General features: G+C 43.2%; 1 protein-coding gene across 7 annotated transcripts; it reads left to right on the forward strand.

The window, feature by feature from the left end:
- Window positions 1-242: 242 nt before the first annotated feature.
- Window positions 243-11,940, forward strand: LOC309622995 (olfactory receptor 7D4-like; the record flags this gene model as incomplete). 7 transcript variants are annotated; one of them, XM_082379529.1, is made up of 4 exons in its annotated part: window positions 243-1,716; window positions 1,750-8,128; window positions 9,679-9,788; window positions 10,986-11,940. In XM_082379529.1, the coding sequence occupies exon 4, from the start codon at window positions 11,002-11,004 to the stop codon at window positions 11,938-11,940; it is 939 nt and encodes a 312-aa protein (XP_082235655.1). In that variant the 5' UTR covers window positions 243-1,716; window positions 1,750-8,128; window positions 9,679-9,788; window positions 10,986-11,001. The 7 variants fall into 7 exon arrangements, with proteins under 7 accessions (XP_082235655.1, XP_082235656.1, XP_082235658.1 ...); XM_082379530.1 differs by having other exon boundaries at window positions 1,750-7,954; XM_082379532.1 differs by having other exon boundaries at window positions 1,750-7,954; window positions 9,707-9,788.
- Between the last annotated feature and the right edge of the window lie 178 nt (window positions 11,941-12,118).

A 12,118-nucleotide genomic window follows, 5' to 3' on the forward strand; every position in this document is an offset into this window, starting at 1 on the left:
GGCTAGGTACTCAGTTACCAGCAGCCCAGAGGGCAGGAACAGAGCTCTGCCAGGCTGGCCTTCCCAGAGGGCACGTGTAAGCAGCACAGCCAGGAAGGTGAGCGACAGGCTTTGCTGGCTTGTCGGGAAGGAGGGCGACGTCTGGCTCGGCACGGCTGGAGTCAGCGCTAGCCTCCCCTCGGACACGGGCACTGAGCCCCCGGTCTCAGGTGCACACAGGCCTCCAAAGCCCTTCCCTCAGGCTGGCGCTCAGACTCTCCACCCAGCCCACCCTCCCGCCCCAAACACCAGCAGGTCAAGCACCACTCAGAGAAGGGGGCCTTGAAAGGGCTTTAGAAAATCTTAGAATCCGGATATGGAAGCTACTATGTTTCACTTCTGGCTGAGAGCTCTGCTCCCAGAGCACAGGATGGCCGAGGGGGGCGAGATGGGAGGGTCTCGCTGTGACCCCGAGGCACTGCTGGCCTTTTCAGCCACATGCCTGCCTTCCTTGGAAATACATTTCATGAACAGCCAAACGGAACACCCTGAGAAACAGGAGGAATTATTGGTTCGTTTCAATCCTTAGCAACAGTGAGTTTTCACCACCTTGTATTTCGTCTGCTCTCTGCAATGCGCTGGAACCTTCCTTTGGGCGAAAAGTGCCTCAGCTGTCCAGGGCACCCGACACACTTGGCGACTCCGGCTGACCCGGGAGTGCCCTGGGCCCCAGGGACAGGGTCCCTCCTTCCTGACCACCCCCTCGTGGGAGTGCTGAGGCCAGTCAGCCCCCAGCTCTGGGGGCTCAGCGTCCCCTCGGAAGTGACTGCGAGTCAAGCTCCCCACCGATCCCCTCCCCCCTGGTCTCCCCCCGGCCAGGGCCGCTTCGTGCGCGGTGCCGGTCGCCCCTCCTCAGGGGGGAGGAGACCCGGGCCGACTCTGCTCCACTGACCTGCCGCTGCCCGTCCGGGACGTGGCCGAACAGCCGGTAGGTGTAGGGGAAGCCCCGAGGGCGGGCGCCCTCCCGCACCCTCACCACTTGGTGCTGCTCCGGGTGGAGCCCACGGCCCGGGTGGCAAGAGGCGCGACAGGGGTGGGAAGGAGACGGGGCCACGGGAAGCCCGGGCCGGGGCGCAGAGGCAGGAGGCGGCGAGGGGGGCCGGCCCAGCCGCGAAGCCCGTGCCTCCGCCCCGCCCAGAGCGGCCCTCAGACCTCCGTGCCGGCCCCTGGGCTCGGGGTGGGCGACGGGCGCGCCGAAGAAGCCGTCCTACTCGAGCCGTCCGGAGAGGCCGGCCCAGGGGTTGTGCCTGTTCCCGGCGTGGGGCGAGCACCGGGGCCTGAGGGTGTGGAGCCGTCCGGCCGCACGTCACAGGCTTTGCCTGTCGGAAGGGAGGGCTGCGATGGGGCTGTGCCGACGGACGGGGAGGATGGAGCCGCCCACAGCCCCCGTTTGCCAGGCAGAGCTTCATGGCGGACCCTGTTCTCAGCAGCCGCGCAGCAGGGACACCCAGGCCTGGCGAGTCTGCGCCCCACCCAGGGCCGCTGGGTTCCTGGGCGGCAGCCCCGGCATCTCCTGCCGAGAAACCCCAGAGACCGTGCTCCTTCCCCCGAGCCCACCGCAGCGCTGCAGAGCCCAAGGGGGCTGGGGCTTCACCCCAAACTTGAGGAAGCCACACCTGGGGGGCCACGGCACAAGCGCGGGTCCCACCATCCCCGCAGGAGCAGACCCCGCGGAGGGTCTATCTTTCAGCAATAAATTTAGACTAACAGGTTTTACACACAGAATCTTAGAGCTGGGAAAAGTCCTTTGTGTCATTCATGTAGCTTCATAAGATTTTTTTTTAATGAGAGGATGGATTTCCTTGAGCAAAAGTCAATTTCCAGGAATGGGTCCCTGGATACCAAGGATTGTTTTGGGGAAGAAAGATGAATCTATTCTGCGCACGCCTTATAGAACTTATTCTATATTGTAGTTCTGTCTGGAAACACATGTACCGTTGATCTTTGTAGCAGCCCTTAACATCCTCAAGAGAAGCTCTCATTTCCCCATTAGTACTTATTATAGATTGAATATTTGGGTCCCCCCAACATTCACATGTTGACACCCTACCTCCAATGTGATGGTATTAGAAGGTGGGTCTTTTGGGAGGTGATTAGGATTTGATGAGGTCATCGGGATGGAGCCCTCATGATGAGATTCTTACCCTTGTGAGGGTCATGAGAGAGCTGGCTTTTTCTCTCTGCTCTCTGCCCTGTGAGGACACAATGAGAAGCGGACAGTCTGCAACCCGGAAGAGAATCCTCACCAGAAGGTGATGATCCCAGCACCTAGATCTCAGACTTCCAGCCTCCAGGACTGAGAATACATTTTTGTTGTTTACAAGCCCCCACCCCGCCCCGTTTGTGGTACTTTGTGACAGCGGCCCAAACTGACTTAGCACTCTTTTCTTCAAGTAAATGGAAGAATTTGTGGAGCCCATCCATTTTATGATACAATTTCCCAAGTAACCGAGATTCTGCCTATACACTCTGATTTCTCAACTTTTTTATTTATCAAAGTTGTTATTAAAAAAGCTTCCATATTTTTCCTAATTAATTGTTTCCAATCCAAGTTGTCACTATAATGGTTCTATGATATTAATAATTTGAGCCCTAATACCCTGCTTAAAATAATCAATTATTTGTCTTATGAATAAGTTCAGGGTTCACATGCAAAAGTTTTTAAAAGATATACTGTGTAAAACATCTATGTCATCCCTCTGAAGGAAAGAAGGAGGGAAGAAAGGAAGGAAGGAAGGAAAAAACATTGAATTTGCCCTCAGTTTAGCTGCCACTTCCTAAGGGAAGCCCTTCCCAACTCCAGACCCCCAGGCATCACAAATAAGCTCTCATGGGACACTGTCCATACTGTTGCAGGTCATGTTCCCTGAAAATCTGATTCTGAGACAAAGACAGACTTTCAGGAAGTTTCTTGGGGTGTGTTTTTTGGGATAAACATAGAATTACCATATGACTCAGCAATTCCACTCCTAAATCATTGAAAACAAACACTCAAACAAATCTACGTACACACATCTTTATAGCAGCACTATTCACAATAGAAAAATCATGGAAATAACCCAAATGTCCATCAATGGATGAATGAATAAACAAATTGTGGTATATACATACAGTGGAATAGTAATTCAGTCATAAAAAGGAATGGAGCAATTAAATATCAAACAATTACACGACCAAAAACATTTTTTTAAGGAATGAAATACTAATACATATTACAGTGTGGATGACTCTCGCAAACATCATGCTAAGTGAAAGATGCCAGACACAAAGGTCGTACATTGTATGATTCCATTTATCTGAAATATCCAGAATAAGTAAATCCATAGAGAAAGAAAGCGGATTGGTGGTCTCCAGGGCCTGGTAGAGAGAGTGAAGTAGTATCTTCTCAATGGGTACAGAGTTTCCTTTTGGGGTCATAAAAATGTCTGTGGGAAGTAAAGTTTTTTTAATTGGAAAATGATTGATTAAAAAAAGTCTGTGGGGTATTTCTTGGTACTGACTTTCCCAATTTTGACAGTAAATGGTCAAGTACAGCAGCCATGGTTTGAGAAAGAAATGATGACCAGGGCTCAGAACACTCACTCAGGGACGAGGGTGAGGGTCACCCCACCAAGTAAGCCATCCATTTGAGCAGAGATATTATCCAAGGATGAGGGGACTTGAGAATGGATAGCACAGGATGGAGACAATGCCTATCAGTTGTGGCATTGAGGCCACCTACAGTAACAGAGGCTATAGTTCCACCCACTGACCCTCCTTTCACTAGTAGTTCATCTCACTCACCCTCTCCCCTAAAAACGATCCATGGAAACTATTAAAGAGTTGTTTCCAGAACTTATGCAAAGACGTTGATCCAAGTAAAGGCAACAAAAGCAAAAATAAACAAGTGCGGCTACATCCAACTAAAAAGCACGACAAACGAAACCAACAACAAAATGAAAAGGCAACCTACCAAATAAATGGCAGAAAATTTTTACAAATCATGTATCCTATAAGGGGTTAGTATTCAAATTATATGAAGAACTCATACAAAAAAGATAGAAAAAAAAAATCCAACTAAAAAATGGGCAGAGGATCTGAATAGACATTTTTACAAAGAAGATACAGAGATGGCCAGCAGATAATTTAAAATGCACCTAAAATCACTAATCAGCAGAGAAATGCAAATCAAACCACAAAGAAATGTCACCTCATACCTGTTAGAATGGCTAATATCAAAAAGACAGGAACTAACAAGTGTTGGCAAGGGTGTGGAGAATAGGGAAGCCTTGTGCACTGTTGGTTGGAATGTAAATTGTTGCAGCCACTATGGAGAACAGTATGGAGGTCCTCAAAAAATTAAAAATAGAACTATCATACGATCCAGCAATCCACTACTTGGTATTTGTATGAAGGAGACAGAAACTCTAATTCAAAATGAAATCTGTACCCCCATATTCATTGCAGCATTATTTACAATAGCCAAGACTTGGAAACCGCTGTGTTCATCAATGGATAAAGGACATTTGGCATAATATGCCTAATTATTTATATGTACATATATATATATTTATTTATTAATATATATATATAATTCAGCCATGAGAAAGAAGCAAATCCTGCCATTTGTGACAACATGAATGGACCCGTGAGGGCGTTATGCTAGGTAAAATATGTCAGACAGAGAAAGAAAAATCCTGTATGATCTCACTTCCTATGGCATTTTAAAAACTCATAGATACATAGGCTGGTGGTTACCAGAGGCAGAGGGTGGAGGGTGGGTGAAATGGGTAAAGGTGGTCAATATGTACAAACTGCCAGTTATGAAATAAATAAGTCCTGGGGATGTGACTATAGTTAATAATATCGTATTGCATATTTAAAAGTTGCTAAGAGAGTAGATCTTAAAAGTCCTCATCACAAGAAAAAAAGATTTCTACCATGTATGGTAATGGATGTTAACTAGACATACTGTGGTGATCATTTTTTAAATTGAAGCATAGTGGATTTACAGTATTATACTGTAATAACAATATATTAGAACACAGTGATTCAATATTTTTATAGATTATGCTCATTTAAAGTTATTATAAAACATTGGCTATATTCCTTATAGCTTATTTATTTTATGCATAGTAGTTTGTGCCACTTAATCCCCTCCCCTCCCCCTATTTTGCCCCTCCCCCCTTTCCTCTACCCACTGGTAACCACTGCTTTGATGTCTATATCTGTGAGTTCATTTCCTTTCTGTTACATTTATTCTTTATTTTTTAGATTCCACATACAAGTGATAACGTACCGTATTTGTCTTTCTCTGTTTGACTTATTTCACTAAGCATAATAGTGTTGCAGCAAAAATAGAAATGAAGTTTTTCCTCTCCTGAAAATAAGGAAAGTAAAGGGGACAGTGAACAGGCTAGAGAAGACACATAAACTGGCCTGAAAGGGTTAATCGATCCTTGTTTTATTTAAACTGTTACTAATCTGTAGAGTAAGTAACTAGATTTATCTTTCACAAAGTAAATTACATTCTGTTCCGAGCACTCCCTAGCTGTCTATGTAAATTACATCCTGCATCTGGTGTTTAAGCTCCCTGCACTCTCTTGTAGCAAATCACCCTGTGTAGCTCTTTGCATTTCAGGAAGAAGGTGGCAGGCAGATAACACAGAAACAAATGAACCCAATTACCGGACTACCTGACGCCAGAGATGAAGGTTTTGAAATAATGCAAGAAGAAGAATGTAGGACCTTTACCACTTTGATCCTTATCACCAACCCCTGGACTGCGAGTTCCACATATAAGACACCCTGTAATTCCCCAGGAGAGAGGGGCACAGTTTTTGAAGGCGCTAGCGGGCTGTGTTCCTTCTTTGCCTGGCAAAGAATTAAAAAGCCTCTCTACTTCTTTTCCTCCAAATCTCTTGTCTCCATATTTCTATTCGGCACCGGTGTACAGAAGCCGAGATTTTGGCAACAATAGCCTCTAGGTCATTCATGTTGTTGCAAAGGGCAGAACTTCATTCTTTTTTATGGCTGAGTAATATTGTATTATACATTGTGGTGATCATTTTGCAATGTATACATATGTTGAACCATTATTTTGCACACCTGAAACTAATATAATGTTACATATCTATTATATCTCAATTTTTTTTACAAAGCTGACCCAAATGTCCCAAGGATGGACTATAATGAATGCTGTGCTTTGCTGTCTACATTCTCCTTCAGGATTAAGGGCTTATTCTTCCAGGTGCACAGAGTGCAGCCATATGACAGCCCTCAGCCTTCAGTCCTCTCGGAGAATTGCTGTCAGCGAAAGGAAGCAGCCTCACCTAAGGTCATGCCACTCAGATCTCTTGCTGTGGGAGCGTAACTGACCAGCAGCCATCTCTATCCACCACTGTGTTTGCACTGAAGCTGCTCCTGGGCTGCTCCCAGCCACAGACGGAGCACAGCAGGATGCCAGTGCGTGCCCATCACCATGGTCACACAATGACCTTGATGACCAGGGTCAATTACACCTGCCCAGAAGGTGACTCTTCTTCTTAGCAGGAAGGACCTAAAGTGCCAGGGAGCAGCATAGCTTGAGTTCAATGGGACTTTTGCCGTGACTCTGAAAGTGTTACCCCTTAACAGAGTCAAGACCTCCAAACCTACAGAAGCCGAAGTTGAGATCTGAAGCACACAAACTCCCAGTGTGGCTCACTGGGAGTGGTGTTACATGGGCCTGTTTCCACATCAAACACTTCATTTGTGGACCCATGTAATCTATAAATTGGAGATACAGCACATTATGATTGTCATTACTATGTAACCAGAACACTGTATTCAAATGCCTACACTAAACATGATCATTCTCTTTGAAATTAAATCTATTCCTATATCTGCTATTAAAATTTTTTAAACTCTCCCATATTTTATACTCACTTTAGGCTATGCTTTACTCTTTTTTTTGTTTGTTTTTTAAATGATCTTAAATACTTGGCAGGGTGCATTTCTCCCAACTTGCTTTTTATTTATTTATTAATTATTATTATTATTATTATTATTATTATTATTATTATTATTATTTATGTCTGTGCCACATGGCTTGTGGGATCTTCCCTTGGCAGTGAAAGTGCAAAGTCCTAAGCACTGGACCGCAAGGAATTCCCAGCTATGCCTTGTTCTTTCTTTTTCTTCCCAGACAAACTTTATAGGTAGTTTGTATTTGCCACCTATGTTTCCTTAATACTCACTCTTCAACCCAACCTACCTGGGTTATTTCTGTCCGTCTCTTTAGAGATAATAAATGGAGCCCTCCCTAATATCAACAAAGGCCTCCATGGCACCAGCAAATGCCAAGGGATAGTTTTCAGTCCTTATTTTGAGTCCTTTCAAGAAAGCCAAAACTATTCACCACTTTGTTTTTCTTCAGGAAGGACGTCCTTGTCTCCATGACTTTGTGGACACCAAGGGATCCATGAAACCTCTGAAGAATCTTCAAGGGAAGAGCATTACAGAAAGTTGGTTCCTTTAGAAATTAAATTTTCTCTGGGGGACACCTTGTAATTTTTAAGTCAAACCAAAGAAAGAATTTCTCCTTGGAGGAAACAAATTCATCTCCCTCCAAGGCTACTTGCACAGACACAACACTGGCTGAAAATTTTCCATTCTCTTATCTTTGTACCCCAAGGGAGTTGAATTGTTTGGAGAGTGGAAAGGCAATAGAACAGTTTATTTAATGAGGAGCTGTGAGAATCCAACCCCTGAGGTGCTGGAAACTTTAAACATGTTCCTGTTGCCCCTTTCCTATAATTTTCTGAGCGCAACCAAGTGAAAACACATCTGGACTTCCCAAGGACAGACCATGGAGAACAGAAATCTTCAGCGATAACCGTGGGAGAGTGTGTCCATCAGTAAAAGCTGGTGGAGTAAGAAGGAAAAGAGGGGAGAAGTGGGTACTGGGCTTTACCTCTAGAATAGTGAGACTGAGACAGTCCCATAGTTATTTAGTCTGTGACGTTGAAGTCCCTGTACTTTGAAGTTGCTTTCGTTTCAAATGAAATCAGTTTCTTCTAGCTCTTGCTGTTTCCTTCTCTCTCTTCTTGGAATCTCGAGCCTCTTTCCAGTAAGAGTATTTTTCTGGAGAGTGTTCACCTCTTCCCTACTTTCCCACAATTGTAGGCTTCTGTCTGATTTCTTATGCCCAGTCAATTATTCATTAACTAGTCACTGGAGATTTATTATGCACAGGTATTGTCTAATGTATTCTTCATGTGATTGGATTTTGCTATTCTATTCAGTTAACTATTTTGTAGTACTGTTAGCACTTAATAGTTCAGTATTGATTAGTGTTGTTTCACTTTAGTGTCCACAATATCGCCTACAAATAATGTAATTATTTCTGATGTTCTGTACTCAGGTTAATTTCCTATTCTCATTTTACCAATCTCTTTAAATGTTCAGGAGAATATTGAAATACTGAAGTTGGAATAGACTGCCTTGTCCTGTTCATAAATTTAATACAACTAGTTTAATGTTTTAATGTAGAATATCCTTTTGGATATAGTTTTTTAAAAAAACATTCTTTATTGGGTTAAGAAATTGTCCTTGATTTCTTCAGTTAGTGAGAGGCTCTGTCTTGGCTGCTAACCATGGCTGCTAGATGTAATGGCTATTACATTTTCTCAAATGCATTTTCTATTGTAGTTATGGTTATGATTCCTCTTCATTGACCTATTTTTGTGATGAACTATATTAACAAACATCATAGTATTAAACCAGCTCTCCATTCTCAGAATAGTTATTACTTATTCATGATATATTATTCTCTAAAATAGATATGAATGCATTTTATCTAACTTTAATATTCAATATTGTTTCTATATTCAAGGATATGAGCTTGAAATTTTCTTTTCTTGTGTTGTAGTTTATGCTTTTGGTCTCAATCGTTATTACATATCTATCATTCGCATGTGTTGAGCACCTCCTATGTGCCAGGCAGCACATAGGTCCCTGAAAAGACATTGATGAGCAAAAACAGCCACGATCTCTGATCAACAAATAAATATAAAATTACCAACATGAAAGGCACATCAGGAATAGTACAGGATGTTCAACTTGTGGGCCTCACACGCTGTCCTCCTGACCCTCACTCTGTTCTCCATCTCACTGGCCTCTCACATCCCTTCCATTACCAAGCTCACCAACCCCAGGGCTACCGTGAATTCTGTTCTCTCAACCCAAAATGCTTGCCCTTTCCTTATTTCCTCTGATTAACAATTACCCATCCTTCCGCTCACAGCTCAATATTCATATATCAGAGAGGCCTTTTCTACCCACCTTCCCAGAGCAAATTCGTCCTCAATGATTTTTTTCTCTCTTTAATGAACTGCATTCTCTAGGCATTAATAATGCCAACATTTTTTCTACTGTGGAGAATGTAAACATTTATTTTCATCTTAAATTTGCCGTTCACTTTTTAGGATAATCTATAGAAGCTTTGAATATTTTTTTATCAAATCTTTCAATTCTTTTTTTTTTGCAATTAACTCCACCGGTTTTTAATAAAACACACCCCCACTTGTGAGCATGAAAGCATGAGCTCACACTCTCACGCACAATTTGTATTTTATAATAATGGTTTTGTAATCTTGTTTCCCCCTTTTATTTATGTAGTTCATTTGCTTTTTCTTCTTCTTGGAAGAATCCACCTGGCAGGCAGTCTCTGAAAGAGGGAGCCATAAGGATCATCATTAACTAGAAGTGCTGAATGGCAGTCAAAAGAGGTAACAGACCTGTTGTGTTTATAATGATCAGAATTCCATCTTTGATGGCTGTCCCTGTTTAAGGGGAATAGTGATTAATGATAGTCGTGTAAGACAAATTTATTGTTTTTTAACAAGCTCACATTTATCAAGTGTCTGCTGTATATGTCACAAGAACCACACTAGAAAAATTACATCATCTCATTTAATTCACTCATCAGTCTTACAGTGTATGGGATATTTATTACTTCCATTGTAGAGGTGAGGTATCTGCACCTAAGAGAGATTAAATAACTTTGTTAAGGTCATGCAGATAGTATGTTCCTGGACCAAAATTCTATTCTAGGAATCGTGACTCAAGATCTCATTTTCTAAATCACAACTCTATACTGCACTTTGGGAGAGTTATGTATCAAAAATTATTGTCATAAAAAACAGATTCATAATAATAATAATAATGATAATATGGCTATCATTTATTGAGATATCACTGTGCACAAAGTTATTTTCAAACCTCACAAAGAATGTAATAAAAGTAACCACAATTTTAGAAAGATAAACAGTAAGGTACACGAGAGTTAACTCTGACATCAATTCAGGTCACAGAATTAAGGTCGTTGGAATTGAAAACCCATGTCTTAATCACTACTAAAAGAGTTATTAGAATGAAAGAAGTATGGAGATTATCAAAGAAAAGACCTTAAGTGTCTTCAATTATTTTGGAAGCATCTTATCAAGAAGAAATTGGTTTATATTCATAGATTTTAATAGGAAAGTTAGAACCAGTGAATGGGAGATAAAAAGACAGAGAAATTTCTGCTAAATTAAAGAAAGTCTGAGGGACTTCCGTGGTGGTCCAGTGGCTAAGACTCCAAGCTCCCAATGCAGGGGGCCTGGGTTTGATCCCTGGTCAGGGTACTATATCCCACATGCCACAGCTAAAAAGATCCCACATGCTGCAACTAAGACCCGGCGCAGCCAAATAAATAGATAGATAGATAGATAGATAGATAGATAAAGAAATAATTTTTTTAAAAGTCTGAATAATTACACACACTTAAAATGGAAATGGGCTGCCACTTGAATGAGTGAATCACTGGCATTGGAAAAAATAATAAGGGGTAGAGGATTTCCATGAACGTGCGGAATCAAAAGGTGATGGCTAGCTGAGGTGCCATTTGGCTGTTCATTGAATGCTGCTTTTGCCTCCTTCCCCAGCAGACGCACCATCCACATGGGAGCAGGAAACCACACGGGAGTATCACAGTTCCTCCTCCTGGGCCTCTCGGACGATCCTGAACTGCAGCCCCTCCTCTTTGGACTGTTCCTGTCCATGTACCTGGTCACTGTGCTCGGGAACCTTCTCATCATCCTGGCCGTCATCTCAGACTCCCAGCTCCACACCCCCATGTACTTCTTCCTCGCCAACCTCTCCTTTGTTGACATCTGTTTCATCTCCACCACTGTCCCAAAGATGCTAGTCAACATCCAGGCACAGAGCAAAGACATCTCCTACATAGGATGCCTCACTCAGGTGTACTTGTTTATGGTTTTCGCTGGAATGGATGATTTCCTCCTGACTGTGATGGCCTATGACCGGTTTGTGGCCATCTGCCACCCCTTGCACTACATGGTCATCATGAACCCCCGCTTCTGTGGCCTCCTCGTTCTGATGTGTTGGCTCATTATTTTCTGTGTTGCCCTGGTTCATATTCTACTGTTGAGGCGGCTGACCTTCTGTATTGGCACTGAAATTCCACATTTCTTCTGTGAGCTGGCTCAGATTCTCAAGGCAGCCTGCTCTGACACTCTCATCAATAACATCTGTTTGTATGTGGCCACTGCCCTGCTGTGTATATTTCCTCTCACTGGTGTCCTCTTTTCTTACTCTCAGATTGTCTCCTCGTTAATGAGAATCTCCTCTGCAGTGGGAAAATATAAAGTATTTTTCACCTGTGGGTCTCACCTCTCTGTGGTTTCACTGTTCTATGGGACAAGCCTGGGGGTCTACCTCACTTCTACTCTGACCCATTCTTCCCAGAGAAGCTCAGTTGTCTCAGTGATGTACACTGTGGTCACCCCCATGCTGAACCCCTTCATCTACAGCCTGCGGAACAAGGATGTGAAGGGGGCCCTGGGAAGGCTCCTCAGCCGAAGTGCCCCTTGTCCGTGATGGGCCACGGGCCCCAGAACTAAGTGGACATTGAGGCCCAGGGGCAAATGTTGTACATTTAAATATCTTGGTTCTTTTTCTCCCCTAAAAGACATGCTGATTTCTTCTATTTCTAAAGCATATGTAACTTGACCTTTATTTGTTTTGTATTGGTTTTTCCTGAATAACCTCTTTAGTA

This window comes from Balaenoptera borealis, assembly GCF_965194805.1.
Source record: "Balaenoptera borealis genome assembly, chromosome: 2".
Lineage (NCBI taxonomy): Eukaryota > Metazoa > Chordata > Mammalia > Artiodactyla > Balaenopteridae > Balaenoptera > Balaenoptera borealis.